The sequence below is a fragment of the Neltuma alba genome, unplaced genomic scaffold, assembly GCF_004799145.2.
Source record: "Neltuma alba isolate B1F8T4 unplaced genomic scaffold, ASM479914v2 tig00011277_pilon, whole genome shotgun sequence".
Lineage (NCBI taxonomy): Eukaryota > Viridiplantae > Streptophyta > Magnoliopsida > Fabales > Fabaceae > Neltuma > Neltuma alba.
The window spans coordinates 1-16028 of NW_021635987.1; the positions used below are offsets into that span (position 1 = coordinate 1).

Consider the following 16028-nt stretch of genomic DNA (forward strand, 5'->3'; position numbering starts at 1 on the left):
TTCAATGTTTGAATAATGAGGTTTTGAAACCTTTGTCTGGTGATGATGCTTCTGTCCTACTGCTTAACCAATCAAACCAAATATTTCTTTAAAATATTCTTATATAATATATTATTGTATATATCATCTTATAATTAAATAAATTAATTTTTTAAAAATAAAAATATAAGATAATGAATTAAGATACTATATTTAAGATTAAAGTCAGTTTTCTAAACAAACTAGTTTTAGCGCTCATTGCAGTTATGAGCACTATGGTGCTCGCTGCTACAATGAGATCTACATCATCCAAATATTCATTGAAAAAAAGTTTTAAAAAGCAAAAATATAAAAAAATTAAATCTGGATCATTCATATTAAATCTAGACGGTCCAGATTTTGTGATGAGCACAAAAAGTAATTCTCTTTCCTAGCTAGCTCCTGTATTTTGGATGGAAATTATTAATATAATTAATATCACATATAAATGATGCCTTTATGCTCGCAAATAAATAATGTTTGAATTAAGGCCTGTTTGGATTAGCGAAAGAAAAACTAACTTATTTTTAATTTGACTTTTACAAAAGTGAAATTAGGTAAAAGTTAGATTGGTAATGTGATTTGTGTTTGGGTTGATTTTTATAAATAAGTCAATTTATAAAAATAAAATTATTTGGATTATTATTAAAAAGTAAGTTTAGTCATAAAATAACAAAAAAAAACATAAATTTCATTAAATAATATATATCATATTCTCTCTCTTATGCTATAATCTTTAGTTACATTTCTTCATATTTTCTTTTATCCCATATGTTTTTATTATAAAAGCATATTTAAAATCAAAAGTACTCTATCTTATCCACAATATAAGTCACTTGACGAATTAGTTAAAATGACTTATATTATGAACCAGATGAAATATATTTATAACACATTTACTACTTTTAATAATTTTAACTAATTTTTTGTTATTTACCAATTAATTAATTGAAACTTATAACAAGAATCAGAGAGAGTAGTAAATTTTTTAAAGGCGGGATGCAACTCTTTTTTAACTTTCTCTCCCTACTTTTTAAAAGCCAAAAGCCATAATTTATACAAAAGTTAAATTGCCAAATCATGAATCCAAACATCACATTTTATTCACACAGCACGTTTAGTCATTCAACCACGTGATGGAAGCATGTAAACGCTTTGACAAACAGAGCCTTCACCAATCAAACGCGACGACGACAACTCCAAATTAACAATTGAAGTTTCATGGAAACAACGAACACAATAATTAAATGGCACAGTCACTTTGAAAAAAAATCATTATACATACATATTCATCTATCCTAAATATAAGACCCTTATACATACTAGTATAAATCTTATATTTAGGACGGGAGGAGTATATAAATACCCAAGCCAAGTTTCACTAATCCTGTGTTTCTATACTGCCACGAAAACTTAATTAGCTTCTCAAAAATGAACTCTAATCATTCCCTTCGAATCATCATTTCAACAATGCCTATCGAAGAAGACGATCCTTCCTCCTCCATGGCTCTTATGATTGGCTTCTTCACTGGCAGCAACGTACTTCGAATCTGGACTGTGACATGGCTTTGCCGGAGCAGGGGTTAGCAGCTCCACTGGCACGGTGTTTTCCGGCGAGAATGACAACCTAGGAAACCAGGTGATGATGACAGAGTGAACGGTAGTGACGCGGGATCTGTGGCGCGTGAAGGGAACGCGCCAAGGATGGAGGAATTACCGAGGTGTGAGGCGGCGGCCTTGGGGGAAGTTCGCTGCTGAGATCCGACACCCGAATGGAAACGGTGCAAGGATATGGCTGGGAACTTATGAGAAGGAAGAGGATGCAGCTCTGGCTTATGATAGAGCCGCTTTCAAGATGCATGGTAGAAAAGCCAAGCTCAATTTTCCTCACCTCATTGCGTCGCAGCCACCGCCGGAGCCGGCGGCAAGAGTGGTGGCTGGACAGAACGGCACAGCTCGCCGGAACCTTCGTCGCCGTCAAACAGACATCTGAGGATGATGGATCTCAAGGGTCAAGCAAGAAGAAGAGCCTGACTGAACTATTGAACAAGTTAGCAGCAAATAGAAAGCCATGTCAGATTGGGTTGATATGATTCATTTAAAGGAACACTATCCTGCTCTGTGCTTGCCCTTTCATCATGTAGTTCTGAAGAAAACTTCAAAAGATGAATTCATTTATATTTATATTATTCTTTTTTTAACTTATTTGTATGGTCCTTCTATGGTATTACTTATAAGGTAGAAAAAGGACGTTATTAAATTTTTCATATGAATGTATGATTATATTTTTATAATGTAAATTCTTTTAAAAAGATATGGGTAAAATAAAAAATCATTAAAAATTGGATTAATAAAATTTGATATTTTTCTTGATGTAAATTGAGCCACATGAGTATCATTGCCATAAACCCTAACATTATTATGTCTAATCGAGAATGCTTCTCTCAATGTGATTGATCCAACGTTGATATTGCAAGGCCAAAAAAGCACATGATTGGGAATAAATGAATTAATGCGCATACACATATAATTAAATTAACAAACAATTTTTTCCTACTCACAATATCTTCCTATTAAAATAATCCTGTTTAAGAAACTGTACATTAAACATGAGTCTTTCTTTCTTTCTTTTTTTCCATCAGCAAAGAAACTCTTTTAGAAGTTAGCTTCAGAGAAAACAGAAATGATCATACACATCCACGTGTTGCTATACAAAAGACTTCAATTATTCAATATAGCTCTTCAACAAAAAAACAGACAACTGTACAAGGCTGGGATGCAGGACATCGTTCTGTCTCGATTTTCAAATAAAAGCATCTTAATTTTTTTTGGCCAACAAATAAAAACATCTTAATCATGCTCCTTAATTTTTTTTAGCTCTTATACTATATTATACTACTTTCCGATTCTAATTACAAGACTTCATTTATAGAATATAAATATGATCTTATAATTAGGACTCTATAAATGAGGTCTTATAATTAGAACTGGAGGTAATATTATCTACTATCAAAATTTAAATTGAATTGATTTCAAATGAAAACATATTGACCGGTATAATTTTTTATTGACAAAATTTAAATTCAAAACCTTTATTTAATTTAAGGATTATTAAATCTATTAATGTATGTCCATTATGCTTGTTAATTTATTTACATATTTGATCATGAAGGCCCAAAAAAAAAAAAGAGAGTATGAAAAAAAAGAAAGGAGAAAGGCCTATGATTCCTCCCAGACTGTACTGGGTAGGAATGAAAATCGGCTAGGTTAAGCTAGACTTTAGCTAAATAGACCTGTGCTTACAATAAATATCTAGAACTCAAGCTTGAGCCTGAGCCCACATATGGGCTCTTTTTAGGCTTAAGCTTGAGCCTTCAAAGGCCTAACAAGACTTGAAGCATGTTTAAAGGCCTATTTAAAATATGGGCCTTTAGATAGGCTTAAAAATATATGTTTCCAAATTCATATATAAGCCTTCAAATCTATTTAAAAACTTACATTATATCTTAAAAGTTCAGTGAAAAACACAGATAAGGGGAGAGGAAGTAAGCTATGAGCAATGAAAAGATGAGAGGTAGAGGGGAATGATTGATAAATGAAGGGAGACTCATGATCTTACGTAGGAGTATTGTGATGTGAAACTCATGATCAAACTAGAGTTTATAATTTTATAAACAATTTATAAAATTAATTTATATTAAAAAAAAACTAAATAGGCCAAGCCTATTTGCCTAAATAAGCCTGTAAATAGATCTGACTATAAACTTGACGTATTTACTAAATAGACTAGGCTAAACTTTATATAGGCTGAACTATAGGTTCCTGATACTTTCATCCCATGGGTGGCCTAGGTGAGGAATATTTTTGGAGGATCTCCAAAACTGCTCGTAGTTTTTTTTTTTTTTTAACCTTTGTTAAGTTGGAAGCTAGGATTTTATCCTAGTTGTATTTTTCTCAAGCTTCAATTTACCTATGTAACTAAAAAAAAAAATACTTTACAAGATTAAGAGATCAAAGGCCATTTAACTGCCTTTTTTTTAATAGGAGGATACTTATATAAAAAAAAATTCCTCCATAGTCTATACCATATCTTTATTTTTTTGGTTGTTATCGGAAAAAAGTTTTTGGACAAATTTTTTTTGCATAGAATTCTCAACTAGTTCTTATATTAAAAATTTGAAGTAGTAATTAAGTTCACATTGGTCTACGTTCAAAGCATTGTTTCATATACTTTTTTTTTTTAATAGTTGAAGTAATGTTTAACAACACTTTGAAGGCACGGGATCACTTATCTTCACCGATTTGGTTGGTGTAGTAACAAGAATAACACTGTAATAAATGAGGGAAACGTATAATATAAATAGATAAAGAATTAGCTAGAGGTATCCGCAACATATTATAATTTAAAATCTCAAGGCTTAATAATTTATAAGTTATTTCACATTTGTATATTTTATTATAAAACTCAGTTCTATTCGATGAGACTTTTTTTTTTATTTAAATCTATCTTTAGACATTCTTACAAGAGCATGTCCACCCCAAATTATATTTAGTATTTACCCATTAAAAGCGACAACGGTCAAATCGCAGCTATAGTCAGCAGAAACGTGATTCCAAGCTTGCTATTAATATTTCACGCCTTGTTTAATTTCTTGTTTTGAAGATAATTTTTTGTTTTTAAAAATAAAAATTATTTGATGGTTGATTATTTCAATTAAATGTTTTATAAAACAGAAACTAGAAATCTTTCAAAATTGAAAAAAAATCAACAACGTTTATATGTTTTTTATTGTTTTCGGTTTTGTTATTTTTCTTAATTTCTCTTCCTCGTCACAGCCACGCTCTCTCGCGCTTGCCTTTTGGGTTGTTTGTTTTTGCCTACTACGTTGTCTCTCACTCCTCCAACTCTCCATCTGTGATAGCTGTACTCTCCACTCTATTTCTCAACTTCTCTCAACTCTCCAAGTCGATTTTAAAAACAATTGTATCATACAAATTTTATGTTTTTTTTTTTTACAAATATAGTTTTTTTTTAAAAAATATCCAAACAGATTTATTTTAATCCCAAAACTTGTTTTAAAAAAACAGTTTTATAAAAATGTTCTAAAAACAGAAAAAAGAACCAAGCTAGACTTTTTTTTCTCTTTGTTATCTTATGTAAGTTCGTTCTTGAAGATTCAACACCATACAAGCGCACCATATAATGTTTAGTAAAACAGTTTCCAAATTAATATACTCTTCTGGTCCTAAATATAAAATCCATTTTGTAATGTAAATTACACTACAAAATCGGTCATATATTTAGAACCAGAGGAATAACATGAATGCCCATCACGAGCCATGGAAGGGGATCGATGCTTTATGTTTGGTCGAACATCTGAATAAAATCGTGTGTTTTGCTTTTATACCAGTTTGACATATTATGTAACTTACCTCACATACCAATGAAGTATTAAATTGATATAATTTTTTAAATTTGTCCTTATTAATTTTTTATTTAAATTTATTAATCATTTTCACCTCTCTTCTTCATTTTCTCTCTTCCCAACAAAAATTAAATAGGGGTAAAATTGAAAAATAAAGATTAATAACCCTACAATACAAGTTAATTACTTATGTGTAGTATGTGTACTTGAAAATATGGTGAACATTGCATTAAAATATGATTGTTGTCAACAAAACGTAATCAAAGACAAGGGGATGATATTGTATATAAGTTTTTTTTTTGGCCAGAATATGTAAGTTGTTTAATAATTAGAAAATTATTTAGAAAAATGTTGCTAGGTGATTAATGATCCTAAAATATAAGGAATATTTAATGCCTAAATTTTGAGGACAATCCATTTTATTTTTATTTTTTGGGGGTGGAATAAAATAGTTTTATCAATTTGATTTCGAATTATGATTCGCTGCGTACGTTTGTGGGAAAATTTGATAATCCTTAATTTTTTTTAGTTTCCGTTTTTATGTTAAAGATGTAATTAATTTAAAACGTCTTCATTTTTAAATAATTCATATGTTATTTATTCATTATTAAAATAATCTCATCAGTGTTTCGCATAGAAAATGAAAAAAAAGTGACTAAAAATAAATGTTAAAAGTAATTTTGTATTTATATTTTAATGTTGCATGAGATTTTTTGATAGGCCGCATTATTTATAATTTTCTGGTAATTTAGTTTGTTATAAAACTTAAGATAATGAATATTGTAGAAAAAATTAAATAGCTTTCTTTTACACAGTATGTGAGAGCTTTAGCTAAGTTCACATTGGTCTACAAAGTGAGGCTTTATTCAACTTTGAAGTCAAGGGATTCCTCCTCTTCACTGGTTTTATGTATCTTTAGATGTATTCTCTACACTGACTTGAAAATAAAATTTGTTGTTTTAAATTATATATCATAAGTTGATTTGGATTTTTCTATATATGCTTAACTCGCCCTGAGTGAAGAGTGAAAAATATAAAATAATGAGTATCATTATATTGCATTATTCGTAAATCTTGAAACTACTACCTCTTGCCCTTAATATTAGAACTGATTTGACTTTCAATTTAGTTTAAAATAATATTCCAATCTACTTTGATTTACAAAGAGCAATATTTACCTTAGATTCATGATCAACTTTACTTAAATTAGTTAAAATTAATTAATACTTTCAAGACTTCGAAATTATTCTCCATAAAATTTATTATAATTAGAGGATGTTTTTTAATTGGTTGGAACCTGGAAGGTTGTTCAGTTGATTAAAAATACAAAAAAAGACATAAAAAACTAATACTACATTTTGTTCTTAATATAAAAGCTAGTTTGACATTTAATATAAGAACCTAATTTATTTTGTCTGTAATATTTATCTATTTTATCCCCAAGAAATCATTATAGTAGTTATATATATTGAGGAGTTACGATCAATAGGTAATTCAAACACACATAATTAATAAGGGTATTTTAGAAAAAAATAATATTTATTTATTATAAATAAACAACCCAACTAACATCTTTAGTCTTTCTAAATTAGTCAACTAGATCTTATATTAAAAACTAAAGGTAGTACTTTAGATAAAATGTTATATATATAAACTAATTCTGATGATATTTTCCCCTTAAACATAACATTCTATAATAGATTTAAAAACCTTACAACATGTTTTAGTGTAATCAATTAAAAAAATCATAAATTTAAAATAGAAACAGTACTTTTTGCTGACCCCTAGGTTCCCAGAAGTAAGCTGAAGATTTTGACCACATGCTGATATTCATTAAAATTAGAGCGTCATCATCTATATTATTAATTCAGTATTGGAGGTCATATACTATTTTTGTCTCAGGCATGTTGTTATTATATTTCTTATAAATATCCTATATTTTAAAGTTAATATGTTCATGTCTTTATCTTTTTTTTTTGGCCCAACTCTATCTTGTTATGTTAGGGATTAAATATAGTATATTCATTGTCAAAATATACTACTCATCATGTTCTTAATGTGAGAGTTAATTTGAAAGTTCATGTTAGTGTAAGACTTATTTCGTATATTTATCAATTTTTTTCAAACTAATCTTATTGATATTCTTTTAACAATAATCAAGTAAGAGAGGGAGAGAGAAGATTAAAAAAAGATGATTAGAGTATTTAAAAAAATCATATTAACTAATTTAATTAAGATCCTTAATCTACTTAAATTAGTTAATTATGTCTTATATTAATGACAAAAGGAATATATTTTAAAAAGTTGCGGCTTCATTGCTTTTAATTAGAGGGATATGCAAGCTTGAGGTTACATATGAGAGTGAATTCACAATTTGAGAGCGAATTCACAATTTCTTCGTCCTTATTGGAGAGTTCTTGTACTACTTGGCTATAAAAACATTGTCAACACGTTACTTTATTCAAAACTCTTAAACGGACATTAAACAAATAATAACAAAACCTTATCCCGCGAGATAGGAATCACATGATATTATTAAGGTCTATCAACTACGAAATCTAATGATATAATTTTAATCAAAAGATTTTGTTTAATAATTTTATTGAATGTTCTCTTTAACTTTTCTCTTTCCTTTTTTCAGATGATTTTATACTACTCCTCCGATCCTTAATATAAGATCCATTTAACTAATTTAATTAAATTAAGAAAGTTAGGTAAGTTATTTAATTATAAGAAATATGACACGTTTTTTCTAAAATACCATAATCATCTTTCTTAATACCCCTCTTCCTCTTCTATTTGATTATAATTGAGAGAGTATCCATATGGGTAATTTAGGGAAAATTGATAAATATGAGAAATGAGTCTTATATTTAGGATCAAAACTAACTCAACAATTAGGTTATATATTAAGGACCGGAGGAGTATATCAGTTTTGCTCACCGATGCATCCAAACCGACAGAAAAATGGTGATTATAAAAAAAAAATTGCTAGATCGATGAGAGCAATATAAAAAGACTAAAATTTGAGATGTATATTAAAATGCGTTGCTAATTTTATTTTTCAAAGATTAACTTTGAGGTTTGTGCTGTCCTCGAAGTCAAATTTATCTAATTTTTTTTGGCTTAGAAAAAAAAAAAGACATCAATAGTTTATCTAACGAGGTTTTCAACCTTTGACTAGTGTTGCTTCTGTCATACCGCTTACACAGCAAAACAACTTATCAGCCAGCAGTTTAATTATTAATATATTTAACATCATATACATAAAGAAGCCATTTATAGCATCCTCATAATTAAGCCTTTTATATTCAAAAATAAATAATATTTGTTTGAATTAGCCAATCACACGCGACGACAACAACTCAAAATTAACAAGTGAAGTTTCATGGAGACAACAAACACAATTAAATAATATCATCACTTTAAACAAAAGTCATTATACATACATACACGTACGTACGTACATACCTACATACATGCATGCACGCATACATACATACATCTATATATATATATATATATATATATATATAGATAAGCCATTTTTTCACAGATCCTGTGCTTCTGCACTATCACCAGACTTAGCTTCCCAAAATGATCCCAAATCATTCTCCTTTTCAATCAGTTCAACAAGCTCTCACGAATGGCTTCTTCACCGGCAATGACCCTACTTTGAATCTTAACTGTGACATGGCTTCGCCGGAGCGGGGTGTTATTAGCCCACTGGCACAGCGAGAATGACAACGCTGTGAAACCGGTGGTGGTGATGACAGAGTAAATGGTAATAACGACGCAGGATCTGTGGCGCGTGAGGGCAACGTGCAGCCAAGATGGAGGAATTACTGAGGCATGAGGCGGCGGCCGTGGGGGAAGTTTGCTGCTGAGATCCGGCGCCCGAAGAGAAACGGTGCGAGGACATGGTTGGGAACTTATGAGAAGGAAGAAGATGCGGCTTTGGCTTATGATAGAGCTGCTTTCAAGCAAGTGGAGGGGTAGAAAAGCCAAGCTCAAATTTCCACACCTCATCCGGATCGGAGCCATTACCGGAGCCGGCGAGAGGGCTGGCTGGACAGAAGCAGCACCGCTCGCCGGAACCTTCATTGCAGTCAAACGCTAATGGAACCCAAGGATCGAGTAAGAAAAAGAGCCTAACTGTTCTATTGGGAAATCTAATGGGAAAAGAAAAACAACAAAAAAAAACAAAAGTGATAGCTTCTTCATCGTTTTCCTGTTCTCCTTTGGCGTTTTATGATGGTTTCAAGTTAAAGGGAATCCGTGTGAGTTACACTATCAGGGTCACCCAAATAGTGAAGAAGCTACAAAATAACACTATATCAACAAATTCGATGACTATTGCTGACTGGAAGACGGTGTCGGTTGGGCGGCAAAGTTGAAGAAAAGTTGAACGGAAAAACGCCAAATGGGGGAGCATCAGAAGAGGTGAACTGGTATGCGTTTCCGAGAAAGATGACACAGCAACGCCACGTGGAGCTGGGTTGGAAACAAATCTTTGCCACATAAGATGAGTTATAGATGATAAGGATAATCATATAAAAATGTGAAAAAAATAAAGAGTTGAGTCACAGACAAGTCAAAAATTCGGGAATTAAGTTGTGCTAAGTCATAGTTAAAGGATTGAATTATAAGTGAGTTAAAAATTGAAGGTTTAAAAGATTAATTTTCAGTTTGAATAATAATAAAGTTTTTATCAATTACTTTTGTTAAAATATTTAACATTTTGACTCTGGATTTGCCTTTGCATATATACCATAGTTTAAACGAAGCAAAATAAACCATACTTTAAACAAAAGCAAAAATAGTTCGCAGAAAACAAAGGCAAAAAAAAAAAAAACACAGAGAGAGAGAGAGAGATAGAAGAAAGAAAAGAAAACGAAAGCAAATGATCAAAGAGCTCTTAAATAAATGTTAGAGAAAAGAAACTATCATATCATATCATATATACATATATAGTATGTACCTATTATATATATAATTCTTTGTATGCAAACTAATCACACGCGCGAGGACAACCACTTATACTTGAAGTTTCATGGAAACAGCAAATTCAAGAATATTACGGTCAAAACACAAAAACTCAAGAATAAAATAATATATCACCAATCCCTTCAAACGAACGTCATTATTTATACATATAAATAAGTCCTGTTTCAGTATTGGTCACATCTGTGCTTCTGTTCTCTCACAGCATAAACTTAGCTTCTAAAAATGATCCCTAACAATCTTTCTTCTTTCGAATCAGTTCAGCAAAACGATCATCGTGATCCTTCATCTTTCACTTCTCTCATGACGAATAATTTCTCCTTCACGTCAAGCTGCTACTTCAAACCCTAACTGCGACAGTACTGCTTCACTTGAGCAGTCTCTGAGCAACTCCACTGGTGCGGTGTTTTCCGGTGAGCACGAAGACACCGTGAAACCATCAGCAGGTGGTGATAGAGCCGATAATAATGTTAGTAGTAATGCAGATTCTGTGGCGCGTGAAAGGAACGCGCCGCCTAGATGGAGGAATTATAGAGGTGTGAGGCGTAGGCCGTGGGGGAAGTTTGCGGCTGAGATCCAGGACCCGAAGAGGAACGGAGCAAGAACGTGGTTAGGGACATATAAGAAGGAAGAGGATGGAGCATTGGCTTATGATATAGCTGCTTTTAAGATGAGGGGTAGAAAAGCCAAGCTCAATTTTCCACATCTCATTGGGTCGGAATCCCCGCCAGAGCTGCCGGAAAGAGTAGTCAGCGAGACGAAGCTGCAGTGCCACTGGCCGGAATCTTCATCGCCGTCAGGTTGTGCATCTGAGGATAACGGTGGATCTCAAGGGTCACGTAGTAAGAAGAAGAGGCTAACTACTCTATTGAATAAATTAGCAACAAATAGAAGCCAAATCAGAAGCTTGAAATAGTTATGCATTAATGCTGATCATGATCTATTATTTCTCTTCTCCTGCGCGCTTTTTCTTCCAAAACATAATTTCATGTAATTTTCAATTTTGTATGTTGGTGTCTAATTATGATTTTTGTTTGGTTTTTCAAAAGTCTAGCTGCAGTTTTGAAATTGCCATAAAATAATATTTGGGGTGCACTACTACTAAGATTTTACCCAAAGCAAATCATTGATCATCAAATTATTCTATCTGTTAATAATCATTTCTCTTATCGAGCTAATTACCATTGTTCACATAATAAATACTACCTCCGGTTCTTAATATAAGAACTAGTTTACTAATTTGAATACATTAAAAAAATTAGTTAAGTTAGTTATTTGTAATAAATAGATATTATTTTTCTAAAATGTCTTTGCTGATCTAGTATATTAGCTAAAACTATAATTATTACAAGAACTACCTTAAAAAAATAAATAAAAGAGATAAAATGGATTGTGATTTTATATTTAGAACCAAAACAAAAATCAAACAAGCTTATATTAAGGACCGGAGGTAGTAATATCTAAAATTAGAGGCAGGCTGTTAAGCCAAGAGAGATTAGTTTTTGTTATGGATGATGATGCTTGTGATTAAAAAAAAAAAAGACACAGCTGATGCTAAAATCATTAAAAAAAAAATCTTTCATCCAAAATACCTCTGTGTGCGTGTGTGTGTCTATATACATATTATTTCAGGATCAAATAAGCATATGATTACCTAGAAGCGCGTGGTTATAAGACTTAAACAACGTTTTATTCTTTTCGAAAAAACTCGTTGAATATCTATTTAATTACTGCTCACTCGAGTTCTAAATATAAATGGAAAATTAAAAAAAATACTTCTAAAATTTCTAAATCTCAAATCAGGAATGACTATAAAAATGTATTTTTATTTGATTTTTAAATATTATCAATTATTATTAAAGTATAGTAAATAAGACTGATTTAGAATTTAGAATTTTAAAATATTTTTTTGAGATTCTTCGAAATATAAAACCTAGTTAAAGAGGTTATTTTTATTCCAAATACAATATTTCAATCCATTTTGTCTTCCAAATTTATAATATGTTATGAATATAATAATATCTTTGTGGATGTCCATATATCTCCCATTATCTCCTATATCTCCTATAATCTCTAATATCTCCTATTATCTCTGTATCCCACAATTATCTCATATTATTATGTAATCTGTAGATTCTATCAAAGGTATAAAGCTGTGCCTATAAATAGAGGCCATGTATAATATATTGAGCATACTTGAATGGAATAAGAAATATTCTCTCTTGTTGATCCTCTCTTTCTCTGTATGATTCTTCTCTCTATCTTTTCTTTATTTATAACACGTTATCAGCACGAAGCTCTAACCAAAGTGCATATGATATACCTTTCTACCCCAACATAATTTTAGAGCATCATCTCTATTATTTTTCTAAATATCCTTTACTCTGTTCAAATAAAAATATCTTGAGTATCATATGCATGGTTTTTTAGAGTATCCGTATTCCTATTCAATTTATCTAGGATAATCTAAGCCATTATATGGAATTAAAAGGATTATCTACTGTTGTTTTAAACATGGGGTTCCATGGCTATGATTGGAGATTTTTTTCCCCCTCTATTTCTTATTGACCTGACGTCACTATTTTGATAGAACCTGAAGTTCCAATAGATACTAGCAGTATCTGTAAAGAGTTACCATCTGAAGGTAAATGGCTAGAAGCCATATAATTCTAAGTTTTCATCTCATTGTAATTAAATAGCCAGACGCCATATAACTCTAATTTTCCATTCTTTTCAAATTAAATGGCTAGAAACCATATAATTTTGATTTTCTATATTATAGCTAGAAGCTATACAACTTTGATTTTTTATCTTATAGCTAGAAGCTATATATATATATATATATGGCTAATTCTCTATTTTTTTTAAATGGCTTGAAGCCATATATATTTGAGATTTTATCTTATTAAATAACTAGAAGTATTTAGGTATAAATTTTTCATCTTATGGCTAGAAGCCATATATATTTGATTATTGTTATCTTATTAAATGACTAGAAGCCATTTAATTTGAATTTTCTATTTTATGACCAGAAGTCATATATATTTAATTTTTTTTATTTATTAAATGGCCAGTTGCCATATAACCTTGATTTTCTATCTTATGGCCAGAAGCTATATATATTTGAATTTTTTTATCTCATTAAAAAGCTAGAAGCCATATAATTTGTATTTTCTATTTTATGTCCAGAAGCCATATATATATTTAATTTATCTTTATTTATATATATCATGTTAAATTTCTTATTTTATGGCCAAAAGCCATATATATTTATATATAATTTTTCTATATCTTCTTAAATGGCTTGCATCCATATAACTTTGATGTTCTATCTTATGACTAGAAGTCATAAAGATTTAATTTTTTTTTCTTATTTTATTAATTGGCTAAAAGCCATATAACATCAAATTTTTATCTTATGGTCAGAAACCATATATCTTTAATTTTTTTATTTTGAAATTAAATAGCTATATGCCACGTATCTTTATTTTCTTTATTAAATGGCCGAAAGTCATATAGTTTTGATTATGAGAAGGATCATTATATGGTTTGTTTATAAAAAAAAATTATGACAATTAGAATTATAAATAATGTAGCCCAGAAAACTAGTAACTATATAGTGAAAAATGTATTCGTAAAAAAGTTTACCTTTTTCTCTTTATTTCATGTTACATTTAATTAATTTAAAATTTAAGTTTTATTCTTATCTTATTCTCATATATTCTTCACATTCAATTTGATATTTATTAATATTATAATTTCCTATTACTAAATGACCATCAGCCATTATACTCATGCTATTGAATGACATGAAAATAACAACTTATGATGTTTTTAAAGCCCCAAAGGCTTATAGTTCAAATATTAAGGGGAACAAATGATTTTTAAAATATATATTTACTATATAGAGTCTTGAAGACTAATAACTTATAAATAGCCCTGAAGGCATATGAATTAAATCTTCATAACTATATAGTTTGATTTTAGTCCTTGTAGATCTTCCCAAATTTTTGTTGGATTTATAATTTTATGAATAAGTTTTGAAGCATTACATAATATACATAAAGAAGTGAAGTTTTTGAATAACGAAATATCCCTAAAATTTTATGTTTTGAAAAAAAAATATACTTCATACTTTGAAAAAGCATAACTAGAAGTAAAGTATATCATATAGTGAAAAAATAATATATGTTAGTTCCTGAACAACTATATATATTAAAATATTTGTTTATCAAAGGGTTTTAAAGTGATAGCACAATTGGATTGAAATTCATTATTATATCTAAATTAGGAAGCATTTGGATTTCTAAGTTAAAGATATGTTATTAGCTTACTCTATTCACTTTATTTGAAATATAAAAATAAGAAAAATATATTTATATGACTCACACTTGAAGGGGAGATTGTTGAAATACAAGTGTGAATTATGTTAGATGAAATTTGTTATTATTAATATTAACATCATTCCTTATATCTCATATTCTTTTTGAAAAAGGCTCTAGAAGAGTTAGTAGCGCTCAACCTTCCATGAGTGCACAAGTTTTTACAATTAGGTAAAAGATGAAAAATAATGCTCTAAAAGTGCTATATCATAATTTATTATCCTGAAGATAAAATCTATAATTGATAGCATATTCCTTACGAAATATTAAGGTGAAAAATGAATAATATGACATGGTAACAAAAAGTTTACTAATAATTGAAAATAATTTTATAATAAATCAGAAGTTTATACATTTATAGTTTGGCATGACCGGTTAGATCATCCCGGATCATAATAATGCAAAATATCATGAAAAATGTGCATTTTCATTTATTAAAGAACCAGAAGATTCTTTAAAACTGATATATAATTTAAGAATTTTTATGTGTTGTTTGTTCTCAAAGAGAACATCATTAGCTATGCTCAAAATCGGATCCGTACAGATTTATGATGTATCAACTTTATATATGGGCCCATTTAGACGCCATGTGGACCAAAGTAATATTCTATAAGTGAAAGATGCATCTATAAAATGGTCATAAGTGTTTATGATCAACTTGCAACCTAAAGTTTGCAAATATGTTCAGATAATTACATTAAGTACATAAGTTCTTGATTATGAAATCAATATGATTCTTGTTAAGATTGCTAGTGATTGTTCCTTACGTTGCTGATGATTATATGCTTAGTAAAAGCCTCCATAAGTAGCTAGATCAGAGTTTATGAGAACAGAATTCCCATTTGAGTATTAGGATCATTGATTTTATATATTTTTGCACATAAATACATCAAGCCAATAATGTATTGTGAATTCTCCCATTATAACTGGCTTTTGGTCAGGAGCCAGACATTTTTCATCTTAGAATGTGCAATATTTATTATTCCACCGTAATAATGCACATAGATAGATATTAAAGGTAAGTTGGGATCAATGTTGGATAAAAACCTCCTTATTCTTGTTTGTCTCTAAATGAAAAAAAATAATGTTTCTAAAGGAGATTTATGGATTTGGGAGACCTACATTGCATATTTCCAATATGAGGGGGAGAAAATGTATAGCTGGAAAAGAGAGCACATAGAATGCACTTTCACTATCA

At 30.0% G+C, this 16028-nt stretch overlaps 1 protein-coding gene and 1 pseudogene across 1 annotated transcript; both read left to right on the plus strand.

The window, feature by feature from the left end:
• The first annotated feature begins 1488 nt into the window (after nt 1-1488).
• On the plus strand, nt 1489-2111 carry LOC114711073 (ethylene-responsive transcription factor 1-like; annotated as a pseudogene).
• A 7452-nt stretch (nt 2112-9563) lies between these two features.
• On the plus strand, nt 9564-11364 carry LOC114711084 (ethylene-responsive transcription factor 1-like). Its single transcript, XM_028895439.1, has 3 exons — nt 9564-9581; nt 9710-9823; nt 10828-11364. Exons 1-3 carry the CDS (start codon nt 9564-9566, stop codon nt 11362-11364), a joined length of 669 nt encoding a protein of 222 aa, XP_028751272.1.
• Nucleotides 11365-16028: the final 4664 nt, after the last annotated feature.

Excerpts from the sequence above, each read along its gene's own strand:
- LOC114711084 (XM_028895439.1), top strand. Across the intron at positions 9,824-10,827 it reads CTGACTGGAAGACGGTGTCG|TCTCTGAGCAACTCCACTGG; the intron begins GTTGGGCGGCAA and ends TCACTTGAGCAG.